A 22,396-nucleotide genomic window follows, 5' to 3' on the forward strand; every position below is an offset into this window, starting at 1 on the left:
CAAAGAGGGAACGGCATCTTTCTTTCCCCAAAGGGAAAACACTTGCCTCAGCTAGGACCTGGGGAGAAAGAACACTTAAAGACTCCTTGACAGTCTGTTCTGTCTTGGTACCCAAACTGAGCTCTTTCTGCTGACAGGGAGTCCAGGGCCATCCCAGAGGGATTCTACTCAGGCCTCCCAGTAAGGATATGAACAAGGGCAGCCTGGGGTCAGAACTGTTGGCCCACTGTAGGCCCCAAACTTCTACCAGGTTTGAGGTCAGTGTGAGGGGATGAAGTCTCACATTCTAGGACTCTAGGAAGTCCCATCCCTAGGACTCCACTTTGCAGAAGGACATGGCTAATCTTGGTTTCCCAAGCTTGGCTTCTATTGTAGCTAAATCCTTACTCAGTCACCTCTTCACCTCATTAGGGGCCTGGTAACTTGCCCCTTTACCAGTAAAAGGATGTTGGGGAGGGGAGACATTTGGCAGTAAGCAGGGAGAGGAATGTCACACCAGACTCGATACTCAAGTTTCCTGTCTTTATTTTCTGTGTGCCCTGTCGTCTGCATGTATGCTGCCACATATACCGTGGGTAAGAACCACGGACAGGCCAACACTCCCATTACAAACAGAGCCACCAGACATTTCTTAACTCAGGAGGCAGAAGAAATTCAAAAGGAGGATTCCTGACTTTCCTGATGAGATCCCACGATTTGGCTGGCTTAACTACCTCCAAGAAAGGCCCTTCTCAACACTCTTCCGGCCCCTCCAACGTCCCAAAGAAATCAACTAATGGCAGAAAAAAAAAGTATCGAAACAAATTAGGTTATGTTTCCTTTATTTACAAGTCTTTTGAACACCATCCCTGTATGAAGCGTACATTCAAATATTCTTAGCAGTGAGCGAGTTTAACCGTGGAACACTGTAAACAGATAGAGCCTTTAAATATTTTCATCATCTCCCCCCCCCTCTACATTGCATCTTTTAAAATTCGCTTTGGTTCCTTCAGGGAAATATATATATATAATATAATATTTATCTTTTAAAATAATTCCAAATCACTCTCAGTTTCTTGGAAGGTGGCCGGAAGCTTCCAAGCTTAGTTCTGAGCCAATGAGGGCAAAGTTCGGCACCAGAACCGGGGCTTTTGGGGGAACTCCAGCCCCTTATAGCCATAGCTGAGGACCCACTGACCAGGCCCGTTGTTCTGTTGCCTGACATCGAACAAATCCAAGTTTTATTAAATGTGGTGGAGACTTTGCCAAACTGCCGCACTCCACAGGCATTTCCTGCAGAGATGGAGGGACCAGCGGCCTGGGCGCACAGCCTCTGGATTTTTCAATGTCTTCCACCTCAGGGAACCGGTGGCTTTGCGACCAGGTTTTAGGCCTGAGTGGCAGGCTGGAATGAAGATCTTCATTTGAGAGGAAGAAAATCCAGGTGGGCTGTAGAAGGTGGCCACTAGGAGCTTAGGATGGGACAGCGGTGGGTAGTTAGGAGGGGTGGAAAGACAGCAATGCCACCTGAATAGTAGACTTCTCTTCCCTCAAGGTTCCGAAGCCTTCTCCCATCTCACAGCCTCCTCTTAGTCCAACTGTCTTTCACATTGCCTTTGGAAAGCAGCCCCGCTCGGGGCATCTGGGAATCCTTCCTTTCCTCCTGCCCTTCTCCCCAAGTGGAACTGGGCTTGGAGTGCAGATGGTTGACTTAGGAGTCCTGGGGGTGGGCAAGCTCTGTGAGGAGGGTCCTGGGGGGGGGCTCCAGGGGGCCTGGCAGGAGGCCCAGTCCCCAGTGGAGACCACACCCAGCCCTAATATCTGCAGGCTCCTAGAGTGAACCACCAGGGGTCCCAAACCATTCATTCTAGTTGATGCACAACTCTCAGAATCCAATTACTAATAGGAATTTTAGCCGTGGAGATCTTAACCAAGAGAGTTCCAGACCCTCTCCTATTGGGTTATCTTTGTGTATCCTCTTCTCTCTTGTACACTTTTTTTTTTCAAAAGTCACCATGTGGTGTGACCTTGTCAAGGGCAAAATCTGCGTATCATCTCACATGTACGAAGCCCCCCCACCCAATTCCAGCCGGCTGGACCCTTAGAGGAGCGGGTTAGCTGAGTAGTACTGTAAACGGTCCCTATTAATTTTTTTTTCCTTCATTCTTCTGTTCTGAAACCAGATTTTGACTTGACGGTCAGTGAGGTTAAGCATGCGGGATAGTTGCAGGCGCTTCTCTTTGTTGATGTAGACACTGAAGAAGAATTCTCGCTCCAGCTCTCGGATCTGGTATTTGGTGTAGGGACAGCGCTTTTTGCGGGTGCGTTGACCACCTATGCAGGGAGAAAGGAAAGGTATGGGGGTTACAATCCACCCCAAAGCTCCAAGTTGAGGAAAAGAGCTGGCCACAGACAGACACAGAAGGCCCAACCAGATCCCCTTCAAGGTCTCTCCAGGCCCCTGCCCTCAGGCTCCTGCCCTCAGGCTCCTACTGCCGACTGGGGACAAGCTGTTGTCGGAGCTCAGCCTCAGATAAAAGCCAGCTCCCTAGATAGGCCCCCGGGGAAGGTGCTCTGGCTGCCCCCTGAGCAGAAACGAGGGCTCCTCACAGCAACAGGCGAATTTGCGCTGCCTAAAGGGCTTTGAAAGCAGCCGAGTGGGGGGTTGCTGACTGCCTCTCGCCCCGCCAGACTAAACAAACAGCCGCCTGCGGACATTTCACCTTCAGCACCTGGGCCTCCTGTTCCAGAGGCAGTAAATGTGCCCAGGCCCCAGACTTTCCCGGTTGCGGCCATGATTCCGCCATCGTTAACATCTGGAGCTGCAGCGGGTCTTTGTCAGCCTGAGTCCTGGCCACCAGCTCCTATCTCCTTGGCTAACCTCCTGACTTCCTCGAGGTGGGAGGTGGCAGCGGAAGCCCCCTACCCTGGGCTTTCACTGAGCACCGCCACCCCACAGCCAGGGGGCCCTTGGCAGGGCAGGGGATGCTATTTTAGGTAGGGTGGAGGGTAGGGCGGCTTCTCGAAGCCACAGGCAGTATCTACTTGCTTTCCCGTTAAAACAACAACAAACACACATACAATACTCAACCTTCCCCCCCAAAAAAAGTTCGCTTTTGACAGATTTAATAACAATTGTGAAAAACATGCTCTTGGACAGAAGACGCACGTAATTGCCACCGCGCCAGAGGAAAATGGCTTCCTTTGGACAAAAAGGCCAACTTTGGGTTAATTTGTTTCTTTTAATATATTGCTCTAGCTAAGCGGGCTACTTTATCTGTTAAATGCACTCTTAGCGCCATCGTTAAACAGCGATGCCTTTGAATCCCAGCCGGGACTGGAGTCCCGACGCAACACATGGCTTTTATAAAAATCTCCGGATTACCTCGCTATCAAAGGCTCCTGAAGCCCTTGTAGGGGGAATTTACAGGCGCCCACCTCCGGCTCCCCAGCCTGGGGCTGGCCCCGAGAGGAATCGAGCTGCCGGATTTGGGAGCTGAGAAGGGAAAAAAGAGAAAAAAAAGGGGAGTTGTGTGTTTTTTTTTTTTTTTTGGTTTTTTTTTTCCAGGCAGGCTTTGGCCGGTGGGTATTTCACGGCCAATTTCAGCACTCGCCACGTGATCCCGCCTTTTATAACAAAGTTTTGTTGGGGAAAACCTAAAGGCCCTTCATAAACCTTATATGCTTATAAAACAGCATATAAAAATTTAACAGCGGTGCTGCGCTAGATTTCCAACTCCCCTTTCATAAAGCGCAGGACGCTGCCTTTTATACGTACTGGAGCCGCCGGCCTTGTCCTCAGTGTGGCCGGAAGACGACTCGGGGCTGCTGCTGCTCTCGGGGCGCCGCCGCCGCTCCTTCTCCTCCACCGCCGCCGCCGCCGCCGCCGCCGCCGCCGCCTCCCGGCAGCCGCCGCCGTCCGAACTTGAAGTTGCCGGCGCGCCCGTGGCCGCCGCCGCCGCCGCCGCCGCGGAAGTTGCCGTGGCCGCTGGGGGCCCTTTCTCAGCGCTCTTGTCCCCGGGGTAGTCCGAGGAGGCGAGGTTTTCCGGGGTGCCGTAGGCCGTCTCGAAAAACTGGTCGAAAGCCTGTGGCAGGACGCCGTTCCTGCCCACCGTGCTATAGAAATTGGACGAGACGGCGGGGGTGGGGTGGTGGTAGACGTTGGCCGAGCTCTTGGCCAGCACGTCGCCAGGCACGCCGGCCGCGCTGGGCGCCTGCAGGCAGTCTCTGTGCACGAGCTCCTCCGCAGAGTAGCAGTGGGCCAGATTGCCGCGGGGGTGCCATTTAGTGGCGGGCTCAATGGCGTACTCTCTGAAGGTCACTTCGCGCACGGGTTGGACCTGGGGCAGGTTGGAGGAGTAGGAGTATGTCATTGGGCGCGAAGACGGGGTCTGGGGCAGAAAAGAAGGGAGGCTGGAGAAATCTGGACCCGAGACGTAGTAAGTACAACTTGGCAAATACATGTTAGAGGAGCAGGGACCACGCTCATCAAAATCCATCATTGGGCTACCTTGGGCTCTCCGCAGTAGCCGAGCTTAACATGATTCTCCACTGCAGCTGCCTCTTTGAAGCGGATCCGTGAAGTAGAAATTTGGAGACGTAAGCTGACGTGGAAATCTATCCCCATCCTTAGCAGGGAGGTGCTGGTCATGTGACCCGATGTTGAAATTGACAAGCTGCGAGCTAGTCCCGGCTTTTTTTTTTTTTTCCCCCTTTCCTTTTTTTTCCCCTCCCCTCCCTCCTCGGCTTCCTTTCTTTGTAGCCACCTCAGGGGAAGCAACAGATCGTCACTCGGTGTTCTCACCGAAAGCACGTAATCGCCGGTGTAACTCATGTTGGCTGGGGGGCCTCCCGGCGCGCGGTGAGGCTGGGGTGCGCCCCCATGCAGCTTGCTTTTGCTCAGCTGCACGATCCTGGCCCTCGAGTGCGCCGAGGGCGGTGAGAGACCTCAACTTCCGACGCCTCCCCCCCACTCCCTCGGTGGGTGAGGGATGCTGTGGGCTGGGGGTGGCCAGATGGAAGCCCTGAATGGTGTGGCCCGTGGTCTCGGAGTCTGTTCTTCTGAAGGCTTATGGGCGCACCTTCTTTGCAACCCCCTCCCACAGGCATGCTCTGGGATACACCTCCGTCTCAGACCCTGGCCGGACCCCATTTGGGGCCAGGGTTCGCAGCCGTGGATGTGCTGGCCTCGTGGCTTATCCGATTTGCACGGTGACTTGATTACACGCTAGCATTCAGGTCACTTCCGAAGCGCCTTAGTGCCTTCCGTCCCTAAATCGCCAACAGTCAGGGCGGCTTCCCCCGCGGTTTGTCAAAGATCCGCGGGGTCCGGAAGGGCCTTCGTCTTACCCGGGATTCACCTTCCCTGCATTCTCTCTGCTTCCCTCTTCACCCCATCTCCTGTCCTTGGAGAAACCCCCCCTCTCTTCGCTGCCTGCAGGGAGGGTTCTGAGTGACTCTGCAGAGCCGGAGGCTCATGGGCTGCGCCTCTGCTCACGGGTCCGCACTTCTGCCTGGTCTTCAGGAGCTGAGGAATCGGGAAACCATGCAATTGAGGCGAGCCTTGTGCTGTTTTAGAGGCGCTGACATCCGAGGAGACTTCTCCTGGGTATGCTGCACCTTCGGTGGGGGGGCGGCCACCAGGTTGCTTGTAGAGCTTCAGTGCTGTGGGAGAAGTGGGGGCAGTGGCAGGAGGGGGTGATGGCCAAGGAGCCCTGGCTAAGAAGGGGGTAAGCTGCTTCTTCCTTGCATGAGAGTGAAAGCGAGGGATGTGCAAGGCAGAAATTCAGACAGCTCCTGTCTTTCCTGCTACTTACTCTACAGAAAGAGCACAATGCCAAAGAACAGAGAGGTGCTTCCCAAACTCCCTGCACCTTGGGCAATGGAGATGCCTTGAAAAGGCTATGTTTGTGCTAAAGATAGGAGTCAGAGGCCATGGCTGTTGGAATGAACCTATCTTTCTTGAGAGGAGGAAATGGGGAAATTAAGAAGGTAAAATAATGCTCCACGTTCTGCAGGACTGAAGGAGCAATATTTGGGGGAAGGGGACAGAGCATCCAGGCAGAGCCAGGAGCAGGGAGGGGGCTGGTACCTGAGGCCTCCCAACAACTCTCTTCTTAGAAGGAGCTAGGGTGTCTCAGAAGGAAAGTTAAAAAAAAAAAGAAAGAAAGAAAACCTTTTCCCTTTCCCTGTCCAGGAAATAGCCAAAGGTATTTACATATCTTGGAGAGATTTAGAGAATAAACTCTAAGATCTTTGGTATTTAAGTGTCAACATCAATTTATTTATTTATTGCTGAGCTGACTGTAACTGACTCAATAACAAATTTAATCATGTATTGCGCTGGGAAAGAAATAGTCTCATTATGTATTTTCTCCAAATAATGACCCACCATTGCAATTTGAATATCCACTGTAAATATCAATAATATCGAGTAATTACTATGTAGTGGAGTAAACTAATTTATTAGCATTAATGTTTATGTGCCCCCCCCTTTTTACAAGGGTTACTTATCACAAATCAAGTTACTCAGACACATTGGTTTAATGAACTCTTTATTCAGGATTTGCTGCAAGAACTTTCATGCCCCTTGAATCCCTGAGAGTTGAACTTGAAATTATTTGTGCATCTTCAACTTGACATATTTGTCCACTGTGGCTTGCAGAGCAATGTGAGTGAGAAAGTCCAGTAGGAGGGAAGATTGTTCGAGAAGGGTAGCTTGAGACCTCCTAATGCTGGGACTCACAATTACAGGATTGCCCTGCAGTGAAAAACTTCTATTTCCAGCGGCGACTAACAAGGCAAAATATTTGTTTCTCCACAGTATCTCTTTCTTGGAGACAGAATATAAAAGAAAGGAGAGGTTTCAAACAGCAGTATTTGAACAGTTCCCTGGCTTGATTTTGGCTATCTCAAACACTCTCCAAGCAGCCCACCCAGTCCTCGCCACCCCTACCCTGGAACAAAAGGAATGCATGAAGGGTTTCAGTGACTTTGCCATAACAAAGGCGCCACCATTGCAGGGCTCGCCCCGCCCCTGGGTGAAGGCAAACAAATTCTTGCACTTGTATTAGGGCTTTTAAGACCATAATTGAACCCGGGGCGTCTAGGAGAACCGAAAACAGTTCTAGACAGACCTGCGGTTTTATAGCACTTTTGGCAGTCAACTTCAGCTTGTGCCTGAGCAGTGGGGCCCGAGGTGGCCCGCCTGCGGGGGACGCCAGGCTGCCTCCCCCGGCTACACGCAGCCCCTCTTAATTAGATCGGCTTCCCTTGGTGCCAGGGAGAGGGGTCCCCGCAGAAAGGTCGGTGTGAGGTTGTGCGGCGTTCTGCATAACCATTGCTTCTTGCGTTCTCCTTCAGGGAAAAGCCGAGTGTGTGTGTCGGCAGGTCTGGATCCCATGGGTGTCTGCAGGAGACAGGCAAACTCCCCGAGGAGAGGCTGGGGTGGAGGAAGACACTCCAGGAGTGTTTGGCAGTACATGTGGAACAGGCTATACCAAAGCCCGGTACCCAGAGGGACTTGAAGCCTGGAAAGGGGCGTGTGGGGGCGCTGCAGTGAAGATGAATGAGAAGAAGGCTTTTGATGCCTGCAGAAGGGGAAACTGCCTGGAGCTGCCGAATGCTTTTAGTTCCCCAGTAGGGACAAGAGGCGGGGTGCTCAGCTCCCCAAGGCTGCGCTGTATTACCAGTTTTGCCCCGCTCCTGCTTGTTTTTTCCGGAGTATATATGTATTTTCCTGCGAATGTTTTCTCAGGGCAGGCAGGCGGTAGGGGTAAAGGGTAGGCGCTTCTCAGATTCAGACCAAATCTTGGGGAGGAAGGGGAGGTAGAGCTTCGGGTCCTTGGTTTTGACTTTGCTCTGAGCCTAATTGACTCTTCGACTTTGCAGGAGGCTCAAAGCAGATCTCTGCCCACTAGACTCTGGGAAAGACCCGACTGGGGCCAAGGCCACCCCGGAAGGCCAAGTCCGAGTTCCATTTCTTGAAGACGCTGCGGCGGGGCAAGTCTGTGACATTGGCCCTGGCGGCTGTTTTCCCAGGAGCTGTTCTTTCTCAAGCGCTCCTCAGCGCGGGGGCCATCTCCAGAAAACACTTTTCAGCGTATGTTTCCTTTAATCGTCAACCCGGAGTCCCACGGCGGCTAATGCAAGAGGCCAAAAAATGTTTGGAGGAAGAAAAACAAAGGCAGGAAGTGGCGGCGGCCTGACGGTGCGTGTGTCTGTAAAGAAGGGAGGGAACCGGTTCAATCTTTTCTTGTTTTTTCGAACTTCAAGGTCTAGGCAGTCGTCCGCAGAGCCGGCCAGTGGCTCCCGCAGCAGCGTTTCTAGGTGGTCACCCGGAGAGAAGGCCGGCGCCCGCGCCAACCTTGTCAGGCGGAAACGGCTAACAAGGAGATTTGGTCTGCAAAACAGACCAAGCCTTGGGAAGCCTTCCCAAGGCTTGGTCTGATTTGGCCCTAAAGGTTGGGGGCGGGGGTGCACAGCGCCGCCCGTTCCCTCTTCCGAGGGCTGAGTGCGCCCGGGCAGGGATCGTGATTCTTGCACCCTGTGCTCCACCCGTCTGCCCTTCCCAGGCAGAATATCAGAATAAAGTGTGTCCAGGCGCCTCTGCCGAATCCGCTTCTTCTTGCAGTTGGAAACGTCTGCGTAGCGGCGGGAGGGCGCCGGCCAGGCGATGCCCAGGCAGGGTGGCCTAGGAGAGTTCATTGCGCAGGAGGCAATGTGAGGCCTCGTCACCACCCCGATTGCTGTGCCAGGGCCGTTTCCAACACAGTCATTCAAGGGACATGATCGGCAAGGACCGACACTTAATAGGCAGCTTAATGCTTTCACTCCGAAGCTGGATAGAGCTGACGTGCGGTGAGCACCTCCAGACTCCAGGCTTCCTAACCCCGACTGCTGTGTTGCCCTCTCTTTCCTGGGGGTTGTCTTGGGATGCAGCAGCTGCTCCTTGTCCCCCAAATCTGGATATCTGAAGTCCCCGGTGCCTGCACTCTTAGCCCTTTGAATATTCAGCATGCGGTCCATAGTGTGAATGCCAAACCTATCTGCCGGACTGGTCCTTCTCAAGCCTGTCCAGTCCGCCTACAGCTCCTGCCAGCCTGTTTCCCCTTCTTAGGCCTCTTCTGGTGTATCTCCTAGGCTGAGCAAGAGCTGAGGTGCCTTTGGAGGGCACCTAGTACCCAGGCATGAAGAAAGGGGCTTATTAGATTTTGGATGCTCCCCCATTTTGGGCCTCCACCAGCAACCAGAACTGGGTGTCTTACTTTCTTTAGAATACTCCATCCTAAGCCCCATGATGTCCACCTTCTCTTTTCCTTTCCCTCACCAACATTTCTTCCTTCTCTTCCAGGGACGCTGCTCCTACTTTACTAGCCTGAGCAGCTAGCCTGGGACTTGGGTTGGATCCACTCATAAGACTCTCACTCCCAACTGTCTACAGTTGTTGCTCAGTGCATTGCTTAGGGCACCATCAATATTTTACCTCTTCTTGCTGGCATGAACCCTTACTTTCCAAAAGATTGCACTGTTTTTAGAAGACTATTGCTACCCTGGTGGGCATATTGCACACAGGTGCAAGAGTTGGCTAGGAGGATGAGGGTGAAAATAGCCACAGAGCCTGACTCCAGGGTGGAAGCCAGACCTCCATTTGGAGAATCTTTCCTCCCAAGTAGAGGTGTCTTTGGGCTACATCTCCTCTCCGTGGTGAGCTAGGTAGATGGATTGTCTGGGATGGTCCAAATCTCCCAGTATTTGTTCCTAGGGAATGGTTTACTGGCAGATCATGGCCAATCCATCACATTTTGCTTGATAAAATCATGGGATCACCTCTATCACTACTAGGTGGAGGCAAGGGTTAATTTGTCCCTTTGTCAAGGCATTGACCCTCCCCAAAGCAAGGGAACAGGTAGTGCCTCGAACTTGACCTCATGGTTGGTTCTTGGTCTGACTAGCAGGTTCAGTCATCCTCCAGTGCCCCTGAACATCTGAAGAAGTCCGTGTCCTTACATTGGGGGTGGGGCACAGGGCTCATCTGAGGGTCTTAATCCAAGCAATCTGGTTATCATTTAATTTAGTGGTCTCAAACTGATGGAAGAAGGGAGGGTTTCTTCTTTTGAGGAGAACTATTTTAATTTTTTACAGTTGCCGCTTCATTAGAGAAGATTTTATTTATTTATTTTTTCCTACAGAGTGGGAACAAGTGGGGTGCGGGAATGTTTGGAAGGGTGAAACCCTGGTTCTCAGTATCTGCCTTCTATTTTTCCTGCAGCTTCGGCCCAAACGGGGTTTCCCCAGCAGAGTGTATCAGCAATAAAGAGGATAAAGAGGGCGGGTCCAACCAGAAGGCTGGCTCTGGTCCTTGGTCTCAGTTCTCAGGCTGTGGGGCTGAGGCTCAAAGGAAACTACTGTTGCCCCAAGCTCCAAATGTCTCCTAGGGCAGCTCATTTTTAACCAATGCTGGTGGCAGCTCACATTCCAGGCTTAAGAGTCAGAGGCTCTACACCCATCCAGTCCTAACCTAGCAGCCTCTCCAGCTCACCTTGCCAGGCAATTCTGAGATGGTACCCATTCATGGACAATCCCTCCTGCTATACCCCACCCCCCACCTCCCACCTCAGCCCAGTCCTGCCTATGCAGCCCTAAGGGCAAAGGCTAGCTTTCTGTCTCTTGAAAATAGAAATGATAATATGCAAGTCCTTTTTGGTTCACCCTGGGGATAGTGGCCTCAGCGGCAGACTTGGTTTAAGCTACTTGTTTACTGTAGGGTGTGATGCTCTGACCCTCTGCTGGCAGGCTATGAGCAAGGGATAAGGAGCAGCTCCCCTGCAGAACACAATGAGGGGTTTTGGGCCCAGGAATCAGGAAATTTTGCATTGGCAAAATCCACGTCACTTAAGTGTAGATTTTAGGCAGGGGAAAAGCATTAAGGGTCTCACCAAAGGCCTGCCCTGCCTTGACCGAGGTTCTGAGCTCAGGGACCCCAACAGGTCTTTGCTTCCCTATCCTATTCCCAGCCGCTGGCCCTGTTTGCCACTTGTTCCTACCGGGATCAGAACTCCAGTCACGTCTGCTCTCCTGGGTTCATAGGCGCTTCCTCTTGCATTGGCTAGGCCTCGGAGGGCTCCGAAGTCTCCTTCGCTGGGGCAGATCCCGATCTTCCGGGATGAGGACACAGCGTGGCCAACCCTTGGCTGCAGGGACTCCTTTCCAACAGGGATAGGGGTAAGGGCGTTGGAAATCAAGAAAGAATCCTGCCTCCAGTGTTTGTGGCAGGCTAACAGAACCCGCTTGCAGCAAGAGTGATGGCCTCGCCAATTGTACATCCCGTGCCTTTCTGCAATCGCGGCGAGTGCCGGCTACTGAGACCGGCCCTGACCATGAGATGGCCGCGGCGCCGAGGACTTGACCTTTACTGCGCAAGAGGGCAGCGCTCTCTGAGCCGCCGGGAGGGGGACGCGGCTGCCTCTTGCCTATTCCACCCAATAGCAGCCCAGACAATCCACGCATGCTGCGCCATTCACCCCTTTTCCCCCCGTCCATTTTGTTCAGTGTCCGCAGTCCTGCGACAAACAAAGCCCCCAGGCACTGCTCTCACCACTTCCCTGTGAATGCCAGTCCCTAACCCCCCAAGCCAGAAGGCTCAGCGCTAAAGGCAGGCAGCACAAGAGCCTCTCTCTCCAGGGCTCTCTTCTTTCGCCTGACCCCAGCCGCCCTCAGCCAGTCACTGGGTACTACTCTGGATGCCAACCGGGTCCTTGCGTGGGTGCTGGCGCCAGGGCTGCGGGCATCGCTGGGACCTACAGCAGAGCCCTGCGTCGCAGAGCCTCGGGGCGCAGCGAGGCCCGAGGCCGCTTTCCCTGCCCAGGTGGAGAACGCGGCTACGTGGGCTGCCCGGATCCGGCCGCTCGGATTCACAAAGCGGCCTGTGCGCCCAGCTCCGACCCTCGGATTCATCCCACCGCTCAGCGCCGGGCTCAGAAAGCGGAAGTATTTGGGAGAGAAAATTGGTTTCTTTTCAGCCCGTCTCAAAACCCCTTTTAAAGAAAATGCGCCTGTCAAGTTTTATTTCCCGTTGCAAACCACCTTCCACGCTGCCAAGAATTAAGACCAGGAGAGATTAAATACCCGATTATTCTCTTGGGGAGGGAGGGGCGGGGCGGAGAAGGGGGCACCCGCACAAAACACTCGTCTGAATCGGCTTGTCCTCGTCAAACAGCCTAGGGAGCCCCGCGAAGGCCAAGGCCCTCTCGGCCTGCGGTGACGTCAGCGTGCAGCCCTGGGGCGACTCACCGCGCGGGTGCCCGGCCATCCTGCGTCCACTCGACGCGGGCCTGGGCCTCGGGGTTCCACCGCCTTGACCTCCACCTGTGGGTCTGCCTCATACCTCTGACTGGTCCTCCAGCCGTCGGAACGAGGCCGCCTCTATGAAGGTTTGAGCCTCCATTTTGAGTGAGGGGTTCGTGGGGAAGCACAGAGGATTTGGGGTCGCGCCTCTGCGTCGGAGAGGCAGCTCTGGAGTCCACCGCAGCGCTTCTCGCGCGCGTCCACACCCTCACACCTGGGGGAGGCCCACGCCGCCGCACAGCCCCTCCCCAGGCTTTGCAAATCTCGGACACGCGTTGTAATTATTTCTGCCCGGTGGATCCAGCTCTTCAGCCGCGCCACAGAGCCGGTCAGAAATGAAGTCAATTGTGGCAAGGCCTTGGCTGCTTTCATGAAGGAATTTTTTTGCGCTCACAGTCATTTTTTTCCCCTTCCCTTTAAAATAATATTTAAAATAGCAGGCACCTCTCAGGCATTCGTTGGCGCTAGTTAGATGCGTGAGCAATGGAGTGGGTATTTTCATAAAGAACGAGGCCGGCTGTTATTTACCCGGGGGCCAAGCAGATGAAAACTTAATTAGCGTGCCTGTCCTAAAACCTCGGCATAAATCTCGCCTGGCCTTTTGCATAACGCTACATCTTTGCTTATGAAAAACGGGATGTGAGCAACTCGCTGCACATTTCTCTGATTCTCCAGGTCTAGGGCTGCTGACACGCATTCGATCAAGTTTAAAGGAATGCGCATAAATCAGCAATCCCCTAGCGTCTTCTCGCTACAGGTTCGCGAATCCAGAAGGGCGCCTCGGAACCCCCCAGGTCTGGGGATTAGCAGTCCCGAGCAACCTCCCTCTCCTCTCCCAAACCCCGGAATTCGCAGAGAGGAAGCGGGATGCCGCGTCTTCACGGGATCCTCCAAACACGCACAGCACTGTGTGTCTATTATACACTGAAATCTGGTCATTAACTATCTGCACACAGATGTATCACCCTTCACTGACTTTCACTGCCTCAAGGTGGATCTTTAAGAAAATATTTAATTAGGTTGATTTTTAAAAAATGAATACTTTTTAAAGATTTCTTTCCTTTTCCGTTAAAAACTTTAAATTGGATCACTTCAGCTCTGCATCAGGCATAAATAGTAGTGAAATGCGCAGTGACATTTTACAATCATCCACTTAAAATAACTTAATAAATTTGACAGTATTAAGAGCAGATGGAAAAGTCGTTTTTTGAGTCCCATATTTATGTATTTTTTTATTTATAGGAAGCGTTTCCTTTTCAGAAAAAATACTTGAATCTGGTTTTTGAGAACACTATCCATGGGTCAGTTTCTGACACTGTTAGTCCTGTTTTTCAGGAGGAGGCTGGGTGTCTTCCTGGCTGTCTTTGTTCTAAAGGTTTCCTGCTGATTGCTATTTAGACATTAGGGAGCCATCATAATCCATATCCACCTCAGTTTATCTGGTTCATCCATGTACATTTTAAACAGAGGGGAGTTGAGTTAGATTGGCACTATGGACAACCATTTTAGAAGGGGGGAGGGGACAGCTGACACATCTTCTGTCATTACAGTTTCAAAAACTGGAAAGAGAGGAAAAAAAGAAGGCTACTACTTTACCCAGGGCTCCTGCAGTGGTGAGGGTGATATTCCTTCATCAGGGTTGCTGTTGGCTTCTTTCCTAGGCCTGAGGCTTAAAATTTCTTACATCTAAAGAAAAATATCCCCTATCAACAGAAGAGTCCCCTTCAGAGCTGTTCGTAAACACACTTTTGGATCAAGCTTCAAGGGGATTTTCCATCACTTTAAACATTTTGGGAAAAAGTCATTACTTTGCTTGACGGTAGCTCACTTAGAGTTGTGGCACAAGATGTGGGGAGGTGATTTGAAGCAGTATTTTCACCAGCAGAGCGAAACTCCCCAGGGCAGCAAAATATGATTGCGCTTCACAAGACCATTTGATACGTATGTTTCAGGACTGTCCATTTAAAAGAAAAATAGCTTGACATTCTTTCCATCATTCTTCATCTATAAAGAAGAGTGTTCAGTCTTCAGGCCAGGTTGGAAACGTTTGTAATCAACCAATATTATTTTCCACCAAATGATGAATCCGGTTCTTGCATTTCCTCTAACACAAAGACAGAATTAATCTGCCTCTGAAAATTCTGCATCCCAAAGCTCCTGATTCCACAAACATTTTAATACATGTGTGCACAGCATGGATTTGACAAAAAACACATTACCCTACGTGTGTATTAAATACATAAACATACATGTGAACTATTTATGACTGAACATAGCACCTGATGTGTTGTTAGGGGTCAATAAACAGTAGCCAGAATACATATTATCATTACAGGTTTGATGGTGGTTGTTAGTATTAAGCATAGTTATTTCTCCCACAAATCAAATGGCAGATTCAGAAGCATCAATTGCATCAGATTGTACACCACCCTGGAGCAGCTCTCAGCTTTGAGCTATCCAAGATAATCTCCTTCTGCTCCATATTACGGTCATTGTGTAGATATGAGATATTTAAGTTTTCCCTACTGAGCTCTCAAGAGGTGGGTTTCTTTGAATTTCTTTAATGTAACTCTAGAACTCTAGAGTTAGGAAGGTATTCAAAACTTTATTTGCCGTAAAGACTCCTGATAGCTCTAATTAGAGTGGTAGACCACCATGGAGGGTGAGGGCCAGCAAAGAATGGTTATTTAAGAACACCTCTTGGGCTACAGCAAAAATGTAAAGCTTTAAAGTAGATCTGTAGAAATCTGATGCAGAGTGAGCTGCTAGGAAGACAACTCAAACTTAGCCATTAAAGAAAAGGAGCAACACTTCATCATGTAAAGTACATTTTGTACCTCAACTCTAGCAATCACCTTAAATTACAATGTCTTCGGTCATCAGCAATTAATGATACTATATCTGTACAATTTCTACAATTATATATACAAGCACACACAAGCATTGATATGCAAATGTATACATGTATAAACATATATGATATATATTCACATATATACAGGCACATGTATAATTTACATATATTCAAATTTGCTCCATCTGGAGCCAAATAAATGAGCACTAAATCTCTAAAACAAGTCAAGAAGGTAAGAGTTCTTGATTCCCTTGAAGCTGAAGAATTACAAGGAGGCTTGTCAACACGAGGTGGCGCCCTTGATCTACTAATCCAGCCGAGGCCAATTCATGAGCTGTCAAAAGTCAAGGTCACAAATTGTCTTTTTTCGTCAAGGTCAAGGTTTAAGGCCTTTCCTAGTCCTGTCATTTCAACAAATATCAAACCTGCCCTTTCAGACACATGCAGACCCAAGAGCAGATTTAAAAATACGACATCCTAGGCATTGCTGATACTAAGCAACTGTTTTTCATTTTCCAAAGGGAGCCTGGGAATTTACACTATCTCTTAGTCCTTTCTCTTCTCTCCCTTTCAGAATACCTGATACTTTCATATCCTTGAAGCACTTATCATATAAAAGATTTTAGTTATGAGAGATTTCTCCCTTTTTCTTAAAAAATTTGTAGCAAGAAGAAAAGTTGAACAATAGTAGAAAAGAATGGTCCTCGGTTTGTATAAGACAAACCTGCTCCTTTTCTTTCCGTGAAGTGCACATTCAGCAAAGGAGACTAATGAGTATTTCCTTCAGATTTTCATGGCAGTGACTATTTTACTAACAGAATTAATACCACAAGATCTCTATCTACAGATCTAATTTTTTTCATTTTTAGTAGAAATATTTAAAAAGCAAGTGCACAAATATATTTTCACAGTGTGCTGAATGTCTTTATTTACAAGATAGCATTTTATAGCGAATATGAACAAAACGAATGTGTGAGTTGAAATAACTGCTTAATTAAAAATGTGCTGTGAAGATGAATCCCTAAACTTTCTAATGCAGTTTCATGACACAATAAACAAGGAAAAAATACTAATTCCTTAATAGATCAAAATATAGAGTGCAGACATCTACATATTCTGGGAAAATGGATTTCCATTTTGAGTTTTCTAAAAAATTAAAAAGAAAAATGGTTTCTCAGTAAAATGTCTAGCAAATATTGAGAAATGCCAATTTCAACGGAAAAAAAAACTGTTTTAACCAAAGCCTATCATGTTAGGATAAGACCCTTTCAGGAGATCTGACATAAATAAAGTGAGCCCTGCAGATCATTTGGTGATTCATACATATACTAAAAAAGAGTTATCCAATTCTTTGGAAAAAATCTCTGATCTTGGGTACGCCAAATGACATGAATATGCTTGTTATAAGCAATCGAAAATTATTCTCAAATTCATTACCAACCTGGTGTACTCTTGTAGCTGCAAAGGTTTAGCTGGCCGTATTTACTAGAGACAAATGATCCTCAGAAGAGTTTTCTCTCCTTTTTCCCTTCAGAGTGAATAGTTCAAGATCATTATTTCAGTACCTTCTCTTTTCCCCTCTAAATCTATACATGAAACATTTTTCAGAACACACAATGATAGGAATTTCACTGAGATTTACCTGAGCAGGCACTTAACATGCAAAGGGGTGACCTAAAAAGAACAAGCAGATGTTTACAACAGCCTCCTGTTTCTGTAACCAACGTTCAGATTATTACCACCTAACATAATATCCTAAAACACCATGGTCACATAAATACTTACAAGACTTCGGTAAAGGAGTAATTTATCTGAAATTGTGTTTTTAGGGGTTGACGCTTTGACTCTAGAGTTTGTCATTTAACGGTCTGGTGGGGTTGGCAGAAGAACTGACCGTCTTTATCATTTTCTTAAAGTTTTTTTTTAAGTTGTAGATTCCATTAATGAGAAAGAGATTCCCCCTTAGAGCAAAATGCCAGTGTCTCTCTTCCCAATTCTTCAATTATTATGAAGCATTAGGTCATTATGTAGGCAAAGCAACGAGTTCTGAAGTATTTCTTCAAGTTGCCTTCTGCTCCACTTTTTAATCCATTAACTAGTGGTCTTCAGTTTGTTGATGACTTTTTTCTCTTTGACCCTCCTATTCTGGAACCAGATTGTGACCTGCCGCTCAGAGAGGTTCGTTGTGGCTGATATCCTCCTCCGTTTGTCCTTGGTAATGAATTTGTTCGTGGCGTATTCCCGTTCGAGTTCTTTTAATTGTACCTTGGTGTAAGGCACCCGCTTCTTTCTCCCCCTCCTATAGGAGCTGGCGTCCGAGGGATGGGAGACCACGTCTGGAAGATAAGGGAGAAGGCAAGTTACATAGGGAGCAGACCAGAGCCAGGACCCAGGCGACAGCTCTATCTGAGCCACCCGCCGTGCAGCGCCCGGCTGCTCTTTGCCACGCGCTGTACAATCCGGCCTTCTGCCAAAGCAGAAGGGTTAGTAGGGAGGACGGTTAGTCTTGCGTTGAAATGAAGTTGTCCAGTTTCAGTGACCACCCCAGTCAGGATATTCTGCACACTCAGCGCGCCTGCTTCCCTAGATCGCCGGTCCCAGCGGCCTACACCTTAACTCCAGAATTAGGGTACAACACTTCTGTGCCTGGCTCCTTTGGGTTTGCCCCAAGCCCAAACACTGATGCTTCTACAATGAAGCCGTTTTTCAAGAACGAATAAGGGCAATTTGGTGAGCCAAATATCGGGTTAATCTCTCATCTTTAGCCGGTGTCAAGGGCTGGGGAGGGCGGGGCGCAGTGGGAGAAGGAAGCTAGCTAGCCAGGGTCTCCACAAGCACCCTTCCCAGCCAACCCTCACCCAAGCAGGGCCAGGGCCAGCTCAACTTGGAGCAGTGCGGACAGCGCCAGCCAGCCGGGGTCAGGCTCCCGGGGGTTGCAATGCCGCCAGGGCAGGCCAAGGCCAGGGAAAGAGCAGAGGGGCACCCGAGTGACCCGGGGCGTGAGCGGAGGAGAAGCTGGAGCAGAGTCGGAAGACAGGGGCTGGAAAGAGGGCGCCATTTACCGGGCAGAGTGGACTTCCAGAGGTGGGGAGGCTGCGCCTGCTCTTTGGGGCAGTACATTTGGCCGTTCCAGCCGTTGGGCAGCGCCCAGGGCTGGTAGCTTTCCATGGGAAGACCCAGGGGCTCGTGGCGCGACTCGCCGGGCCCCCCGAGCCCAGGCACCACCGGCATATCCAGATAGCCAGGCACTGGCTGGTGGTGGTGGTAAGGCCCGGCTGCGTAGCCCTGGTGGTAGAAGGCGAACTCCTTAGCGCGGGAGCTGAACTCCTCGGCCGCGGGGCCGGCGGTATCCATGTACTTGTCCGCGAAGGCGGCGGCCGCGGCGGCCGAGGCGGGCTGTGCGCACGACTTGATAGCGTTGGGGTGCGGACCCATTCGGGCGCACGGATAGTAGCCGCTGCCGAAATAGCCATAGGGCAGCGCCGCGGGCCCCGACGAACTCTGCGCCGCGGCCGAGCAGGGGCTGCATTGCTTGGCGGCCTCGGCGCCTGCCGGACCCGCCGGGCCCGGCCCTCCCGAGGACGACGCGGCGGCGGCGGCGGCGGCAGCGGCGGCGGCGGCGGCAGCGGCGGCGGCGGCTGACGGGGGCGCCTCCCCCGGCGCGCTGCTGTAGGCGGCCGCGGCGCCCGGCGCCAGGGGTGCTGGGTGCGCCATCAGGTTGCGGCATTGGTTGGCTGCGGCCGCTGCGGCTGCCGCGGCCGCCGCCGCCACGGAAAAGTTGCCCCCTGCGGCCGCAGCCGCTGGGTGGGGGAAGCCCCCGCCCCCGGCCCCGGCCGCTGCCGCCGCTGCTGCCGCAGCCGCCGCCGCCGCCGCCCCTTCCATGTTCTTGTTGAGCTCGTCGGCCACCAGGCCGCCGCCGTTGTCGTAGAGAAACATGACGGTGGGCTCGATCCAGCGGGGGTGGAGGAGCACGGAGGCTGTCATAGCCCGAGCCGCATGGAGAAGACCCCAGTGGCGCTGTTTTAAAAAGCCCCCAAGAAGTGAAGAGCGCGCGGCGCGGGGCCGGGGCCCGAGCAAGGGGGGCGGATCGCGCCCCGCGGGGTCGCGCCAGGCGGCCGCCCATTGGCCCGCCCCCCCTGCTCCGCCCACGGCGTATGCAAAGCGGGCGGCTCCAACCCAGCTCTGCGCCGTGCACCCGCGATCCCCGCCGCCGCCCGCGCCGTCCCCAGCGCCAGCGCCAGCGCCCGCCCCGCGGCCGCGCACCGTTCACCCAGGGGGAGAGGCGGGGGACGCGGACGGGTGGGGGTAGAGGATCCGGCGGGTGGGGCAGGGAGGGAAGGGCGGCCCTCTTGCATCCCTGGGTCCTTTCCCTTATCCCAGCGGGGACCCGAGCAGCGCAACGAGGCGGGGAGGGGCCGTGGGCGTTGCGACCTGAAGCCGTGGGGAACAGGTCAGGTAAATCCTCCAGTGTCCGGGAATTAGAGACTGGCCAGGACTGGACCAATCTAACTCAGGCTGTGTGTTTCCTGGGGCCTCTGGGGTTCTTTTCTTTCCAGGTATCGGCAGTCTTTCTGCAGCGAGACCCTAGGACGGATATCGCTTTCTGCTTCGACGATGTCGTGCTTTGGCTCTCTTTTCAGGGGAACAGGGTCAGGGCGTTTGCTTCTGTCGGTTCCTGCGGATACGCCTGGCGCATGGGTCCCAGGACATTCCACCGGAAAGTTTGGACTGCACTTAGGAGCTCCCTTTCCTTCCCTGTCCACAGTGTTAGAGAGCAAATCCATACACTTGCGTTAGGTCCATAGACTTAGAATAACCCAGCACGCACACACACACACACACACACACACACACGGAGTGTACATTGATTCATAGAGTCACATTGACACACTATGTATATGACTTGTTCCTCACTCTGACCCAGTAACAATTATTCTTCATCTTCCGGAGGCTTTGAGATGGAGAAAGCACCACTCACTAATGCTTCTGTCTCATCAGATCGCTGGCGTCTCCTGAAGGGGCTTAAGAGGAACAGGCCCCAGCTGGGCTGCTGGCTGGGACTCTAGCCCCATTTCTGGGGCCTCACACAAACTGCTCCATAGAGCCTGGGTTGGACCTGACTCTCCAGGCATCTGGGAACCCACTATTGCATTCCATTTTGAGAAAACAGGGACTCTGTAGGGGTCACTTCATTCCTTCACCCCAGCTTACTGAGGGTGCCTCGTGTCCAAGAACCAGCCTGAGAAATCTTTCCCTTGTGCGTGAGAAATGAGACTCTTTCTGAGAGCACAGTGAGGTGTTAGTACTGGGAGAGCCAAACAGCGACCCTTTTTGCAGCCGCAATGATTTGGTGAGGGATTCCGGGGGTCCTGCTGCTTTGGGGCCATGTATTCCCACTTCTGATTGTGTGAATGATAGCTCAGAAGGGGAACAAGCTTTCAAAGTGAAAGTGGGTGCATGTTCCCAACCCGGGAACCTGTGAGTTGGGGAGAGTGCTGGACTCCCTTCCACCGCAGGCAGACTAGGGAGCATCTAAGCTTGGACCTGCCCTCTAGTCCCAGCTTTCACTCCGCCCTAAGCTCAGGGCACTGCAAGTACTGTTTGCTGGTCTGTTCTCTAAGCCCCCTGGCTTCCTGCAGAGTCCGGACCAATGAGGCTGGGCTCAGGCTTTTATCTGCCTAGATTCTCGGTTTGCACTGACCAATGTAAGTGTCGCCCAATAAAACCTTCCTTAACCCCCCCAGCCTCCCCACACCCAGTGCGTCCTTTCCCTCTTGACTTTTTAGCAGTTCTGGGTAAATATTGATTTGCCCCCAGTTTACCTTCTCCCTCACTGGCCATTTTCGGACTAAGGAGCCAGCCTCTGTAAAGACTTGATTTTTGTGTTACTTTCCGGCCCTTTCGTCCTCCACCCCTTCCTCCCTCCAAGTGGCATTGTAAAACTCACAGTAACAAAGAGACAAAGTAGGGTTCGAGGCTCCAGTTCCTGGGGACTGGAGGGCGGTTTTACATACGGGTCAGACGCGGCTGGAGGCCAAGGTCAAGTTGAAAGTTGCTGTCTAGTCAGCGTGAGAAAACTGCCATGCAAGCCTGGAGATCAGGGCGGCTGTGAAAGGCCCACCGCCCACCTCCCCTCACTCATTTCTTTTTCCTTTGGAATTCTAGTTTCTGATTCTGTTTGGCTACCCAGCACTTTTTGTTGTCTTCGCGGAGTTTTGGGGGCAGTATTTACCGACTCTTCTTCTCTGCCTCCGCCCTGCACTTGGCCGGGGCTTTGAGCCTCTTCTATTTTCCAGCTAGACCCGGAAAAACGAAAACACAGCTTGGGAAGCCCCCACCAGCCGGCTCCTGTGCCAGCTCACCTCTGGCTGTGGCTCAGCTTGCTGGTGCACACCTCGGCCAAGGCCAGCTCCACATTCTTCCCTCCCCCCCCCCCACTTCACCGGAGCCGGGAGCCCTGCGCGCAAAGGAAGGGCCTCAGTTCCAGACTGCCAAAGCCGACTGGGTCCCTCCACTCCAAAAATGGTGAGACAGGATTGAAATCTTGTCCACTGAGGAGCCACAAAGCAGGTTTGTCTGGGAGGGACGGCATGGGATGGGGTGTGGGGTGGGAGAGAAAGCTCTGAGTTGCATCTTGAATTCGTTCGGCTTTGCTTGCTACACGTGGCGTCCCTTCCAAGGAAAGGCTTGGGGCCTGAATTATTGAGATTTATGTCTCCTTATCAATTTTTAAAAACTCTCAAGACATGGTTCTTAGAAGGAGGCAGCCTGCTTGTTCCCTTCTTGTCTTGGATCGCGATATATATGATGTGTTTTTTTCTACCAGGCATGTCAATGGCGTCTTGGCTTGCCTTCACTATTTTTAAATGTCTGCATGTCCTGCTAAGGTATTGGATTATAGTCATCAATCAGTGGGAACGGTTTATAGAATTAAAATGAGCTCTGTGAGTAATTTTGGATCTGTGTTGCTAGAATTTCTATTCACTTTGAAGCAAGAATATTCCCCTTTTTAGTCTTTCACTGAGGGAAATAAGAGAATCATTAAAGGTTTCCAGTATGGTTTCTTACTCCACCAAGCAGCAACCAATCTGGCTTGTTGGTGTGGAGGAAAGCAGGGTGATGAAGACTGGAGTGTGCTTTTAGAAGCAAGCTCAGACCTTATCAACATTCTTCCTCTTTTCCCAAAGGCGAAGTCAAAATTTGCTTGCCTGCCCAGAT

At 51.5% G+C, this 22,396-nt stretch overlaps 2 protein-coding genes across 2 annotated transcripts; both read right to left on the reverse strand.

The window, feature by feature from the left end:
• Window positions 1–810: 810 nt before the first annotated feature.
• On the reverse strand, window positions 811–4,686 carry Hoxa11 (homeobox A11). The gene is made up of 2 exons (XM_020179368.2): window positions 3,758–4,686; window positions 811–2,313 (listed from the first exon to the last, which is right to left on the reverse strand). Exons 1-2 carry the CDS (start codon window positions 4,479–4,481, stop codon window positions 2,081–2,083), a joined length of 957 nt encoding a protein of 318 aa, XP_020034957.1. The 5' UTR covers window positions 4,482–4,686; the 3' UTR covers window positions 811–2,080.
• Window positions 4,687–13,547: 8,861 nt separating this feature from the next.
• Window positions 13,548–19,258, reverse strand: Hoxa13 (homeobox A13). The gene is made up of 2 exons (XM_020179367.2): window positions 18,241–19,258; window positions 13,548–17,514 (listed from the first exon to the last, which is right to left on the reverse strand). Exons 1-2 carry the CDS (start codon window positions 19,160–19,162, stop codon window positions 17,270–17,272), a joined length of 1,167 nt encoding a protein of 388 aa, XP_020034956.2. The 5' UTR covers window positions 19,163–19,258; the 3' UTR covers window positions 13,548–17,269.
• Between the last annotated feature and the right edge of the window lie 3,138 nt (window positions 19,259–22,396).

The sequence above is a fragment of the Castor canadensis genome, chromosome 2, assembly GCF_047511655.1.
Source record: "Castor canadensis chromosome 2, mCasCan1.hap1v2, whole genome shotgun sequence".
Classification (NCBI taxonomy): Eukaryota; Metazoa; Chordata; class Mammalia; order Rodentia; family Castoridae; genus Castor; species Castor canadensis.